The sequence below is a fragment of the Excalfactoria chinensis genome, chromosome 23 (assembly GCF_039878825.1).
Source record: "Excalfactoria chinensis isolate bCotChi1 chromosome 23, bCotChi1.hap2, whole genome shotgun sequence".
Lineage (NCBI taxonomy): Eukaryota > Metazoa > Chordata > Aves > Galliformes > Phasianidae > Excalfactoria > Excalfactoria chinensis.
Genome location: NC_092847.1, coordinates 3364359 through 3378702, shown reverse-complemented (window position 1 = coordinate 3378702; position 14344 = coordinate 3364359). Strand labels below are relative to the sequence as shown.

The window sequence follows — 14344 nt, the reverse complement described above, 5'->3', positions numbered from 1 at the left end:
CCTTCTTATCTTCTGCTGCAGTTTGTGTGCTTTCTTTGTCTTGCATGTCTTCCTGCGGACAGCTGCTCTAGTCTGGCTTCTGCTGCTTTCCTGAACCTCCGCCGTGTGCGTTCTGTGTCTCAGCTGCATGAAGATGCATTTTCTCTCTAGCTGCTTTGTGCCCCCGATGCTCCTGGCCCTCCCTGCCGCCCCGCTGGGCAGCGCGGCGCACCCACGTGGAGCAGCGGAGCCACACGGCGCTGTGCGACCCTGAGCAGCACTCACAGTATTGCCCGGCGGGGAGCAGCAGGGCTGGAAGTTGGCTGCCCTCCTCCCATCCCTTCTGATGAACCAAGGAGAGCATCGGCGTCCCGTGGGGTTGGGCTGTGTGTGTTTGCCTGGCAAGGAAGTGCCCGAGCCCTGCAGGTGGTGCATGTGATGATGTCCTGCTGCCAGGACACTTTGCTCGGGCGCGGGGTTCCTTTCTGAGTGCTCGCTGGGATACGATTAGACCCGGAGCTTTTTGGATGTGCTGGAGGCTTGTTGTCCATGCTCTGTGCACACAGGAGGAATAGTCTGCCAGCCCATTGATTGTACTGAGTGTAACTGTTTGAGTTTCTTGATGGTAATGACTATGATGTGGCAATGCCATCTGTCTTCCTCAGAGTGCCGCTGCTACCGCCTTAACAGCTTCTCCCTTTTCAAGCGTCTGCCGATTCCTCTCTCGTCAGGTTCTCGGATGCTGGAGCAGAGTGTGGGGGAGTGGCTGGAGTCCATCGGCCTGCAGCAGTACGAGAGTAAGCTGCTTTTGAACGGCTTTGATGATGTCCGCTTCCTGGTAAGTGCTGGGCTGGGACCCGCGGGCCGATGGTGGGATGCTGGGCCCGACCCGCTTCAGGTCCTGCAGCCCAGCTGGGTGGGCTCGGGGCTGTGCAGAAGGTTGGAGTGAAGGAAGGTGTGAGGGTTGTTTTGGTTCGGGTGTTACGGGTTTGGGTTTTTCGGTGTCTTTCTGCTCTAAGTTTGATTCTGCCGCCTCCGATCCCTGCTACGTGATTTGCTGGAGGAGTGAGAACTGAGGTTTGTTGGTGTACAAAGAAAGCAGGTCGTGCTGTGGGTGGGAGGCCCCTTGCTGTTGGTATCCTTGCCCTGAGCTTGCCAGCAGGGCTGGATGAGCTGCCCCTCATCCCCAGGCACTGCTGAAACCTAACGACGAGCAGCCTCGTGTTTCACATGGCAGGGATTTCCAATAAGCGGCGTGCCGAAATGGGGCCGTGGTGCTGAGCTCAGAACGTGGAGTGGGACAGTGAGCTGGGAATGGGGAGCAGCAACTTCTGTGGGGCTCAAAGAAATGCCGTTGGGTTTTGCAAAAGGAATTGCTGAAGCTGGACGTGAGCCCGTGGATGGGCTGATGGCAGCTGTGTTGGGAAGGGAGGGGGGGCATCTCTGGCGCCGTGGGTGCACAGAGGCTGTCTGGGGGCTTTGGGGAGCAAAGTGGGTGAAGCAGGGCCAGCACTTTAGAGAATGCTCACGTGTGATTCATTAGTAGCTCCTGGCCCAATAAACATTTAAAAAGCCATTAAAGGAGCAGTTCATATTTTCCCCCTCTCAATAAAATTGCCCACATTTGACAGCTCTGCCAGCTCCCAGGGCTGCCCTCACTGTAGCTCAGTTTTGCTGCCTTCCCTCACTGCCCTCCTGTTTAAGGCAGCCAGCAGAGCTCAGTGTGTGGGGTTGAGTCTCAGGACGGGCTGTGTGTTATCCCTGTTCAGGCTGCATCTGCAGCTCTGCCTCCCACACCCAGGCTCGTGTAGAACAAAAGCAGTGGCAGCAAAATCCTTGACAAGATGCAAACTGCCTTCAATTTACTGAGAAGGGAAAAAAGTGAAGGAGCTTTGTGTGCATTAATCTGAGAGAAATGGCTGCTTTGGCTCGTCCAGCTGAAGGCGCTTTGTTCTGGATGTTTGCTAAAGCCTTCATAGTCTGGAAAAGCTGTGTTTGGGTTTTGCATCTGTTGCTTTTAATAGCAAACACGTTCTGGTCCCAATCTTCCCCGCAGTTCTGTCTGGAATACGTGGGTTGGTAACAAGGCAGCTCCGATGAGTCGGTTGGGATTCGTTGTGCTGTGCTGCTGGCTGGGGAGGACTGCGTGTCCTGTATGGAACTTTCTTTGCCTTGGGCCCTTCCTTAGCTGGAAAGAGAGAATGGAGCGGAGCCAGGCTCTGGGTAAGAAGCAGCATCTGAAAATTGGGTAGTTAAGTGCCTGCAGAGCGCCCTGCTGGAGCAGAGATGCTGGCAGATTTCAGAGGCTCAGGTTTTGGCATGCTCCTCTTTAGGGTCACCCAGCCCGCACTGCGTCGTGCAGCGCAACCCCTCCGACCGTGCTTTTTTCCTTTAATGAGAAACCTGGAGTCTTGCAGGCTGCTTAATTACAGCGCAGGATGTGAAGCGCCGTGTCCTGGAGCACAACCCTGCTCCAAAAGCTGGCTTTGCACGGGTGGACCAGGCGAGCAGGTGGGCACTGATGGATGGGGCCTGGCCGGATGGGCAGCCTGGTCTGGGGGGGCACCCAGCCCATGGCTGGGGTTGGGCTCTGGGGGCTGTGAGAGCCTTTTCAACCCAACCATCCCATGGCTCTGTGATCTTTAAGGTCCCTCCCAGCCCAACCATTCTGTGATAACCTGGCATCCAGATTGAGGATGGCACAGCGCTGTGTCCCAGCCCATCACTTCCATGTTGGAGCTGGGGGTAGCAGAGAGGTGTGGGATGAGGAGGAGTGCAGGGAGAGCCCTGGCCCCGTGCACCCCGCGCTGCGCTCAGCCTGCAGCCTGCACAAGGTGCAGCACTTGTCACAGCAAATACAATCTCAGTTCTGTCTTCAGAAAGTTTTCTTGATTCCAGTTGGCATTTCTGAGCCGAGGAGGATCGGAGCAGCTGAGAGGTCCTCACCGCTCTCTGCTGCAGGCATTTGTCCTTGGAGGACCCAGAGCTGGGCTCGGGGGGCCAGGAGCACATGGTGCTGGGGAGGTGATGTGTGAGCTGGGCATGGGGACCTTTGGCTGTTGGTAAAAACCAACCCACAAGAAAAACCTCCTCCCAACCCAGCAGTCCTTTGGGATTCGTGGCTGGAACCCCCCAGCTCAGGGGGCTGCTGGTGCTGCAGGTGAGAGCGGTGCTGACCCAAACCCTGGCTGGGAGGCAGGTGGCAGCGGCAGCTCCGCATGGAGGGCCTCAGCTTTGTCTGCAGGGCATGTTAAACACACACAGCCTGAGAACAAAGCTCAGCTGCTCTGCTGGCAAAGGTTAAAAGATCCCAGTGTGTTTGCATTTAATTGTCTATTTTAGTGGCAGATTATTATTTTTTTCTCATTGGAGATGAAATCCGGGTGGGTTTAAAGGACGCTCCTCCGAGCAGAGCTCGTGCACAATGGGCTGTAATGATGTATTCAGAGCTGCTATGCTTTGTCTATCCTTGTTAAGTACCCTGAGAATGCAGACTGGCACTGAGGGAATTTAATGTGACACATAAAAATAAGGAGCGCTGGAGGAAGCCGTGATTCGGAGTGTTTAACTGGCTTGAAGCCTCGCTGCATGGCAAGCAGTATTCCTCAGATCTGAGATGTCGGAGGTGGGAGAAGGCCGGTACCTCACCCTGGGCACTGGAGAGGGGCAGCCTGGAGAGGGCATGGGGCACGCTGGCACAGCAAGGGCGAATGGAGGCAGCCTCGTGCCCATTCTGTTCCATGGGGCTGGTGGCTACAGTGTGTTTGCAGCACTCTGCTGCTCCCCGGCCACCCGCTGCTTTAATTTGCTTCTGTCATTTGCTAAATAATTGTTTCTCTGCAGTCTGGCCTCTGAGGGCAGCACCATTGCTTCGGGCAGCTCTTAGCGCAGCGTTAATTCTATGGCCGTCCTGGCACTTATCTCAGCGGAGCAGCGGCTCTTTGGGGCAGAGCTCTGATGCTGCACTTAAAGCAGGTGGTACTGAGTGAGGTGGATGTGCTGAGCGGCTACAGACAGTGCAGTGTGGGGAGGAATTCCAAACACTTGCTGCCCTTTGGAGAGGATGGGTACATGTCCTGCTCAGTCTCTTCCTGGAGCCCTGGCCGCTCCACGTGCCCTTGCAGCAGGATGGTGCCCAACAGCTGATTTTAATGAGTTTCCTCTTATGAAACCAAAATGTGGAGCAGTGGAGCGCTGTCAGCTCAGCCCTGCTCCTGCTCCTCTCCTGGGAGCAGAGGGACGCAGTGCAGGGAGGGTCCGGGTGGGCCCCAGGGCGGTGCTGAGCTCGTTGGCTGCAGTGCTGCCAGCTGAGAGCTGTGGGGAGCTGAGCCCAGTGCAGGTATGGCGATGGGAGGGGGCGGTGAGGTGGGCTGCAGCAGCTGTGGTGTTTCTAAGGCGGGGAAAGGAGGAGAAACGTGACTTTCATGTGCTCTTCTGGAAAGAAATGGCATTTTCTCAGGGATCTGAGGGGCGGCTGCTGCCCTGAGTGTGGGCTCTGCTCCCATGGGCACCTTCCTGTCCCCGCAGGGCTGTAATGTCATGGAGGACCAGGACCTTCGGGACATTGGGATCGGAGACCCGCAGCACCGCCGGAAGCTCCTGCAGGCAGCTCGCTCACTGCCAAAGGTGAGCAGGGCTGGGTGCAGCCCAGCGTGGCTGGGAGGCAGGGAAGCAAAAGGCCAAGCATGGCGTTAGTTGCAGACACTGCCTGCGTTGGGATCCCTGCCTCCTGCGGCTTTAACCCCTCTCTGCCTTCTGCTTTTGTAGCTGAAGCCCCTGGGCTGTGATGGGAACAGCCAGCCATCCGTCCCCGCCTGGCTCGACTCGCTGGGGCTGCAGGATTACATCCAGTCCTTCCTCTCGAGCGGCTACAGCTCTATTGACACTGTGAAAAACCTCTGGGAGCTTGAAATAGTCAATGTGAGTGTTGCCTGCCTGTACCCACAGCACCGGTTCTGCCTGCATTCCCTGCAGGGAGCAGTGCTAAATGCAGGGAGTGGTGGGTCACCGTCCTGGAGGGGTTCAGGGCATGTGGAGATGTGGCACTGGTTAGTAGGGTTGGGTTGGGGTTGGACTTGGTGTACTTGGAGGTCTTTTCCAGCCTTAATGAGCCCATGATGCCCCAGGAACTGCAGGCCCTGTGTTCCACAACCCACCGTGCAGCTCCCGGCGCTGGCACAAGTTCTCTTTCTCAGCGTTGTCTCTCCCACAGGTGCTGAAGGTGAATCTGTTGGGCCATCGCAAGAGGATCATCGCCTCGCTGGCTGACCGGCCCTACGAGGAGCCCCCGGCAAAGCCACCCCGCTTCTCACAGCTGAGAGTGAGTCCGTGCAGTGTCCCTGGGGCTGGGGTTGGCTGAGAGGGGAGTGCTCAGAATCGCCATCCTTCCTATAAAGCTGCCATCTGGGAGCAGAAAGTGAGGATTCGTGTTGCTGCTGCTGCAGGCAGAGCCTGGGGCCAGGAGGGTACAACCCTGCAGCTTCACCCCACTGCTCCAACCACAAGAGCGCAGGTGGGAGGGAGGCAACTCCTCCCAAACATCCCCTTGAGATGATGGGACTGAAGGCAGAGTGGCGGTGGGGAGAGGAGCTCTTTGTGCAGCCTCAGCTGATTGATACACTGGCTGGAATAGAGAATAGGCCATTTGCAGCTCTTCCTGGTGCTGCAGCTGGTGCGTTCCAGCGCCCGGCTCTGGCTGGGGAGCGGAAGGACGTCAATGGCAAATTAAGCAAGTCCGCTGAATAGGGCTAATGCGTGCTGCAGCTGCGAGCTCCGTGTGCTGCCTGCTTGGCACGTCCAGGCAGTGAGCATTGCCTGCGGGAGCAGCCCGGCTGTCAGGCATCTGAGCTGAGCTCTCACTGGGCAGCCGGGTCCTCAGCTCCAGAAGGGGCAGCTCGGTGCATTGGAGCCCATTGCACTCAGAATGCCCTGCATGCTTGTTGCCCTCCTCAGACAGGGCAGGGCAAGGCAAACACCTGCCCCAAACGGTCCTGGAGCAAACAGGGGTGTCGAATGGGAAATAAATAAGGTGAGTGAGGGCGGTGAGCCTGAAGACTGCAGGGCAGGAGCTGACCCCGATAGCTCAGCTCGTTGTACCCTCTGTGTTGGGCGCTGGGAGGAGCAGCCGGCAGTGCCAGCTCCTGGTGTTCCTAGGGAGGAATAATCCCAGCCAGAAACCGAAGCACGGGGCTGGCAGAGCCGGAGGAGGAGCGCGGTGTGCACGGGGCTGTGGCAGCAGCTAACCAGGGCGGCTCTTGGTGTCTGCCTGTTCCAGTGCCAGGACTTGATGTCCCAGACGTCGTCACCTCTGAGCCAGAACGACTCCTGCACGGGCAGATCTGCCGATCTCCTGCTGCCCTCCGGGGACTCCGGGAAGAGGCAACACGAGCGTAGCAGCGAGCTGGCAACGTACTCCAAAGTTGAGCGCTACAAGGCACAGGTCAGTGGGTGCTGCTGTGCATCCTGTGGGCCCCTCTGCATGGCTCAGTGCATCACCCCCTAACTGAGCAGTTAGGATGAGGCTTCAAGAGCTGGGAGCTGGTGCCAGCAGGTTGCTTGTGCCTGGCTCACCTTGAAAGTGATGCCATGGGCAGTGCCACCTTCACCCTTCCCAGCCCCTGCAAACCTCAGTTGCATCAACCTGCAGAGCCCTGCTTGGATTCGTGCTGTACCCTGGCATGGACCCGCTGTGGCTTCACACCTGCATTCCTTCCCCTTCCAGGAGGACCGTCGGGAGTCGAAGCTGACCCTGCGCCCTCCCAGCCTGGCTGCTCCCTACGCACCGGTCCAAAACTGGCAGCACCAGCCAGAGAAGCTCATCTTTGAGTCCTGCGGGTATGAGGCCAATGTAAGTGGCTTTTGGCTTCTACAGGTGGGGAGGAGGCTCTGGGTGTTGCACATGGAGGTGTCACAGTCCTCCCTCCTCTGTGTGTGACTTGTCCCTCTGCAGCCACAGCTGTTGTGCTGCTTTGGGGTTGGAAAGTTTCCGGCCTGAAGCCTTAGGATATGAGTGCTAACAGATCCCCTCTTCCAAAACAGTACCTGGGCTCCATGCTGATCAAGGATCTCCGAGGTACAGAATCAACGCAGGATGCCTGTGCCAAGATGAGGGTATGGAGCCCATGGGACAGTCACAGCTGTGGTGGGTGACATAGGACAGAACGAGGGATGCTGGGGATGCTGCAGTTTCCCACACCCTGCAGACAGGGCAGCACAGGGAGCCACTTTAACCAGTGAGCTGATCCCTCACCAGCACTTTTCCCTATAGTTTGAATGTCTGTGCAGTGGGAGAACAGCTGATTTCACTGGGATAAAAGGTCTTACTTCAGGTCCCCATTCCTTTCTGTCTGCTTCCACTACAAGCAGATTTTCTTCCTCCTGGTTTAAGCCCCTGAAAGCCTGATGTTATAGGGCCTGAGGATCATTGCTGGCCACCAGCAGGACTGGGGGTGGTGAGGAAAGGAGCACTGATTCACAGCTGTTCACCTGAATGTTCTTGTTTCTGAAGAAATCCACAGAGCATATGAAGAAGATCCCGACCATAATACTGTCCATCACATACAAGGGAGTGAAGTTCATCGATGCCTCTAACAAGGTGAGCTCAAAGTGCCTCAAAACTGGTGTCTGGAGGGACACGGCCTGCAGTGCCACCTGCCTGAATTCCTGTCTGACTCCTACAGAATGTCATTGCTGAGCATGAGATCCGTAACATCTCCTGTGCTGCCCAGGACCCTGAGGATCTCTGCACGTTCGCTTACATCACCAAGGACCTGCAGACCAGCCACCACTACTGCCATGTCTTCAGCACGGTGGATGTGGTGAGTGGGATGGGGCTGCAGTTGAGGGTGTTGGGGCTGCAGTGAGAGGTCTCTCTTGGCCATTTCTGCCCTAGAAATTCCTTGAGGAGTTTTGGCTCAAAATGCATTTACCTTGCAGCTCTGTTGACAAAGAGAATATTTCTCTGGCTTCATTACTGCAATTTCTAGTGCTGAATAAACCAGGGCAGGAGATTTTCCCTCTCGGGGAATATTCTGTGAACAAAACCCTGATATGCTCTCAATTATGAGCAGTGTAATAGGCTGATTTAACAGCCTTTTAATTCACTGAGAGTGTGACAGCATTGCTCGCTTTTATTCCTGGGCACAATCAGCTTTGCAAAACATTTGGGCTCTTTCTCCTTACAATGCCAGACGGGTTGGAGCAGCCTGTAGGTGGTCTCAGCTGTGGTGCACGTGGGCTCTGTGTGATGCGAGGTGGCTCCTGTGCACTAACAGCTCTGTGTTCCTGCGTTCTCTCTGAAGAACCTGACGTACGAGATCATCCTCACCCTGGGGCAGGCGTTCGAGGTTGCCTACCAGCTGGCCCTCCAGGCCCAGAGAGCGAAGCCTGTGGGTGCTGCAGCAGGAGAAACGATCGAAACAAAATCTTCCAAACCGGTGCCTAAACCACGAGCTGGCATGAGGAAATCCGCAGTACGTACATGCGAGCCGGGTGCTGCGAGCTGGGCTTTCTGCTGGGCACAGCTTGCTTAAAGCTTCATGGTGCAGAAGTCCCCATGGCCTGTACCATCAGGCCCATGGCTCCGCTTGCTTGTGTGGGCTTGCTGCATGCCTGTGGGGTAGGGCAGGCTGAGGGGATGTAGTTGGGGGGTTGGGTGCTCTGCTGGATCCAGCTCTGCTTTCATGTGCAAAGATCAGCGGTAACCTGCAGTTTGCAGCATGGTAGTGCCCCCGTAGCCAAACCGAGCCTAGCTTAGAGCTGCTGAGAAGCAGGGACTGCTGCATAAGCCATTGCTTTCCTTTAATGTTTCCTTTTGTCTGTGTTCTGCTTGCTCCCCCCGCTCAGGTGCCGCTCCCTCCCGACACCCGCTGTTGTTACTGTCACACCTGTACAACTCACCGCCCCTCCTACCTGCCGCTGCAGTCTGTTAGTCCTGGAGCTAAGGTCTTTACCCTTCTTCCTGCCATCTTCCATCACCAACCGACCTGGGCTGCTGCCCCGGCTGCCACCGCTCCCCACACCTCCCACCATGGCCCCATGTCCTCGCTGCTGCCTTCCCCCAGCTCATCCCAGGGCTCAAATTAACCCCAGGGACACACTGCCCCCAGCTGCTGCTAACACAGAGCAGGAGCTCCCAGCTAACTGTGCTGTCTCTGCAGTGCTGAATTTTTCATGCTTGGTTGTGAAATGAGGTGAAGCTGTTGCTAATGCTAATGGGGGCTTGCAGGCCTAGCTCAGGAAGTCATCCCAGGGTGCTGGGCTGAGAGTGATGTGCTTAGAAATGTTTCAGCTGTGAAGGACTCAAACACCTCCGCAGTGAGAGCCGCAGCCCTGCACACACGCATGGTTTGGGGATGGGCATCCGCAGCCTCTCTGTGCTCTGTATTCCCATTTGCTCTGCCCCAGCCTCGGGCTCCCGCAGACACACGTAAGCTAATGCTCTCTTCTCTCCTTCGTTTCCAGCTGGAGCCCCCTGAAGTGGACCAAGATTCCCAGTCTCACGCCAGTGTCTCGTGGGTCGTGGACCCCAAACAGGATTCCAAGCGGACCCTCAGCACTAAGTATGAGACCACTATCTTCTAAAGCAAACAAACCCCGTGTCCACCTATAGTCTAACCGTGCCTTTGCGATCTGATCTGTCTGCTGTTCTAAACTCCCTCTTCCTCCAGCTGCTCGCACTGAGCCCCGCGTAGGCACTACGTCAAAGGCAGCAGCACTTAAGAGACTGTAGACTTAAACGGCTTTTGTACCTGATCACTGCTGAACACTGTGAATTCTCCTTACTCGGAAACAAGGGTAACACGCTGTTAGATCCCTGTGAGGTGGGAGGTGCAGAGGGGTGCAGGCTGGGGGCATCCGAGACGCGGAGCCAGGAAGCCGCCCACCGTTTTCACGTCTTTCCCCTCGCTCTGGCACTGTGACTCCCTGGGGTGACGTGGCACTTCCCCAGGCCTTTTCTTCTATTTCACCTTCTTATCCTCGGACTGATGGAGACCTTCTTGTCTCTGCGGTGCACGCTCTCCTTCCTCCTAGCTCCATTACTTCCTGACTGAGCCACGGCTGTACACTGTTCCAGTGAAGTCACCCCTCTCCTCACTGTCACTTGAATCGACACTAACCACTGTGATGCTGTCTGCAAATAACACCTTCACTAGATTTGCTCATGGGACCCTGCCCACAGCCTCTCTCCTCAAATCATGGAGCAGAACAGCTGCTCTGCTGGAGGCACAGCCTTGGGCTGGGTGCCACTTTCCCACTGTGAGCTCGGGCCCTTCCTGGGGACGCCAGTGCTCTGCAGGAGCTGTATGGCTGCGTGCATTTCCGTCCCTTGTAAGGCTTACCCCCATAGCCCTTCTGTTCTTGCTCACCAGACCACTGTGAGCTATGGGTGTAGCAGGTCGTAAAGAGGTTGAGCACTGAAAGGCATATGCTGCTGGCCCCATGCTGGAAGGAGCAGTGGTTGAACCATGCTTCACAATCACCGGTTGCCATCAGAAGTGAACGGTCAGAAGAGCAACCCTGAGTTGCTGACACCTGTTACTTGGGCTCGCTTGTTCTCACTCCTAAGCTCCACTGCAGCCTTTGGGCTTCTGTTCCCCAGTCCTGTGGTGAAATCAGATGTTTCAACATCTTTATTGAGCTCTTCCTCAGGAATGGGTTTGATCTTTCAAATCCTTCATGGCTTAATGGCATTGGGTGGCAAACTGACTTCAAAACAAGGGCTAGGCTGGTAGGAATCCAAATGAGAGGACTCAAGGGATTGCCTTAAAGCAAGGGAAGTAAAGCCCAGCTGTGTATGTGCAATTCACGTGTCAGGAAGCTCTTAACATAGAGCCAGCGGTCACACTGCCATGCCCAGAATGCTGCAGTGTCTGCAGAGCTCAGTGTCTTCCCAAGCTGTGAGAGTGCCCTGAGGCATTTATATCCTTTGGAGAGGAGCTGAGTTCGTGATAGCAATGGTAGTTCGGCATTTACTGTGCAGCTGCCCAGACGTATGCCTGCTCTTTGAGGGTCTGAGCTCTGCACTCCCCCTGCTTTCAGCTGGGATCCGTCTGTTCCTCCTGACACCGGCTCACTGGTGCATGTGCCTTTCTGAGGGTGACTCTACCCCAGCCGGGGTGGCAGGCAGCCCTGCCTAACTGCAAAGCTTCCTCTGCGTCCATAACCCTCACGGTTGTCTCATCTCCTGGCTGCACGCCCCGTCTGTCCCGGCACTTGTGTTTGTATGACTCGGAAATCATTCATTCCATTATCTTCCTTTCTGTTTGCCTCTGAAAAGCTGAGCTCCGGGCAGCTGTCTCCTACCACGGAAATGTAGTAACGGGGCAGAGACCTAAGAAGCAGCGGCCTGCTGACACGAAGACCATCTCCATCTGGCACTGGTGTCTGCCTCTGAGGGTGTGCATGGCTGCTCAGTGAGGGCTCCCAAAGCAGAGGGGGAAAGGGATCCCAGCCACCAGCTGAGAAAAGCAGCTCTCCATTTCTAGCAAAGGAAAGTTGAGACTTCCGAGGCCGAGCGATGTCACGTTTTCTAGTGTGAGACAAACTGCTTTCAACACGTTTCTTTTTTACACGCGAAATGATACAGAGCAGATCCAGTTCACGGTCTAAATGTAGCACTGCAGTGGGGTTTTTTTTTGGTGAGGGGAAAGAAATGATTTACTGAGGATCTGCGCAGTCCAGCAAGGAGTACAATAGAAAGTCTTACCGGTGGGAGCGGTGTGTGCAGCCCTTACGGTACTTCAGTTTGCTTCAGTTCTGGGTGAACAGCGGAGAAACGCCCAGTTCTTGGAGATCCTTTCCTCCGGTGTGGGAAGCCTTGCAGGGTAAGTCTGCGTCCTTCCTTTGCAAAGCCACGCTTTTATCGCCAATGGAAATCACTTAAGGAAAAGTCTGCGAAGGATCTCTCACCTCAGAGTGGCTGCGGCCAAGCATTTACTGATGGTACAAAGCTTGCTTCCCTACAGAGAACTGTTGCATTGCAATACTTGACATTTCTATGGCAAGGACACAACTTCTTCCCACTCACGCACTGAATACCTGGAGAGGAGCCCCTTCTCCAGCCTCTCGTGCACCTGTCTCGTTTTTAATGCAGTTATGCCCTGAAGGGTTGGGTGGTGTTTTTATTTTTTAAGCTTATTCAATTGTGACTTAGCACTTTTGTTTTTTAATACTAGCTCATTATTTAATCAGTGCAACCATTTCGGAAGACGAACAGAAGAGGAGTTACGTTTTGGGCATTCCATTGGCACAGTCCATACCCCGGGAGAAATCATATCGACCCGCTGTGGCCTGGCCCCCAGGCGCTGCCATCTCGGAGCTGTGCTGCCTGCTTGCTTTCTCTTTAAATCCCTTTGGGATTTAACACTAGTTTTGGCTGCGGCCGATGTGTTTTCGCAGCTCTGTTCCCCTGGAGGGAGGGGCTGTAAGGAGGGTTGTGATTTTTAGTTCTTCCAAGGCAAAAAATGTAGCACAGCACGTTTGTTAGGATCTCCACAGTTGTGGTGGTGGTTGGGGATGTGGTGCCCTGCTGCTTTACCAGAACAATATGCCCTAATAATGTCTGTTTAACTCCTGTTGCTGCTGTATGTCAGGACTTCATAGGTCTCCCTAGCCAGTAGGACTAGGAGAGAAGTGAACCATAATCCCGAGGGCACAGACCTGTACATGGTGAGGAGGGGGAAGTGGAGATTATTATTATTATTATTTTTTACATCGATGGATTTAGGAAACCTAACATTCCTTGTTATGCGTATGTTGCAATTCATACTGGTGTAAGTGTAAATATTTGGTGTGTTGGCAACAAGTCTTTTTGGAGAGATTGCAAATTGAACCTCTGCTTGGGAGGAGGGACACCCTTCTGTTCTGACACGAGCTTTGCGAAGGTTGGCTTGGAGGTGAAGTGGTGATGAAGACTCCAATCTTCAGGGGACTGGACCTTGTGACCCTGGTGGTTCTTTCCAGTCCTGTGTGTAATTCCATGGTTGTCTTTAGTGATCCAGCAGTTCTTTAGCCAGATACTCTTTTCTCACTCCCTAGACAGCGGTTGTTTTGGCAGCGCATCTTCCCCTTTTGTTTCAGTGGGGTTTTTTTGAGGTACTTGCATGCTGGAGGCTGATCCTGGGCCGTGCTGGTCGCCAGCTCCTGGTGCTTTGTTAGCCCATCCCTTACACAGTATTTTGGCCCTTCCTCCCCGCAGGGTTTCACGGTGTCTAGAGGGAAGTGCTGTGTGTTGCTGGTGCTGCTTGGAACCTCAATGCACTTCACTGCCCTCTGCCTGCCTGGGGAGAGGCTGCCCTGGGTTTTGTTCCACAGACTGGCAGTTGGGCATGGCAGGAGTCCGGCCTGAGAACTCGAGAGATCAACTGTGTTTGTCTGTTCTTCAGTAGAGGAGGGGATGGATTTTTTTACTTTCCAAATCGAAGCTGCTTTATCCTTAATTTTGTATTGACAAAAATAGAAAAAAAAAAAAAGCAAAAAAGCTCCTTGTAGCTGTTTGAACTTGCTTTGGGATTTTCCTTTATAGGAGAAACAAGTGATGCAGTTTGGGTGGGATCCGTGCCTGTTTCCCTCCTGGGGGTAGACAGGGCACCGTACAGGACGTGCCTCCACTGAAAGGCGAGGTGCTGTCACAGCGCTGCTGTGGGACACAGACCAGATGCCAAATAGAACTTCCAAACAACTCGTTCTGTGTGCAGCTGATGTGGCTTTAATTGCTTTAATGCTCCTTCCACCCCACTTCAGAAGCTTCTAGCAGCAGAACTTCCTCTGGCTTTCTTCTGCTTGCATCATTTCCATGCAATCAGGTCTTTATTTTGGAGCGAGCGCAGTGTTTGCAGCGCCGTCTTGTTGCAACAAGTCTCCCTTTTAGGTTCCTATTGGCATCACCTGCTGCATTTTAAGTTTATTTTTCAAAAGGAAGTACGTGTGCTGCCCTTACAAAGTAGGTCTTGCTCAGACACTTTTCTCACCCGTGGAAGAATAACCTGAGATTCCCTAACAGGGCAGAGTTCAGTTTGCAATGTAGACATTTTTGCTAATTGTGATGTATGACAGTGGGACTGATTTGTAATACAAATGTTATTTAATCTGTCTGTATTTTGATACTTGAATTCCCTTTTATTTCCTGTATATACAATTGTTAATCTGTTCGAATTTGTCTGAATTTTCAACATCTTGTGGTACCAAACATAACCGATCTGTGCAACAACATAGACTGACCTCACGACAACAAGGCGAGATTGTAAATATTCCTGGGCTTCCAGCAGTCGTTTTGTTGTTCTCATAATTGTACAACTTAGAACAGACTGAATTAATAAACAGACTTAGACACGTTTGCCCTGTCGTTACTGTGACCTGTTACACA

At 54.2% G+C, this 14344-nt stretch overlaps 1 protein-coding gene across 7 annotated transcripts in view; it reads left to right on the top strand.

Moving 5' to 3' along the window:
• The window catches only part of ANKS1A (ankyrin repeat and sterile alpha motif domain containing 1A), a 61818-nt gene extending 47474 nt beyond the window's left edge, over positions 1–14344 (top strand). The window contains exons 14-25 of one of the 7 annotated variants that reach the window (XM_072356079.1): positions 711–817; positions 4507–4605; positions 4747–4899; positions 5192–5299; positions 6254–6418; positions 6701–6826; positions 7018–7089; positions 7487–7573; positions 7659–7796; positions 8280–8450; positions 9442–9539; positions 9648–14344. In XM_072356079.1, the coding sequence (XP_072212180.1) occupies positions 711–817; positions 4507–4605; positions 4747–4899; positions 5192–5299; positions 6254–6418; positions 6701–6826; positions 7018–7089; positions 7487–7573; positions 7659–7796; positions 8280–8450; positions 9442–9539; positions 9648–9660 (1337 nt within the window). In that variant the 3' untranslated portion in view covers positions 9661–14344. Of the gene's footprint in view, positions 1–6; positions 605–710; positions 818–4506; positions 4606–4746; positions 4900–5191; positions 5300–6253; positions 6419–6700; positions 6827–7017; positions 7090–7486; positions 7574–7658; positions 7797–8279; positions 8451–9441 lie in introns of those variants that run through there. The other 6 variants (XM_072356080.1, XM_072356084.1, XM_072356078.1 and 3 more) reach the window with 6 other exon arrangements.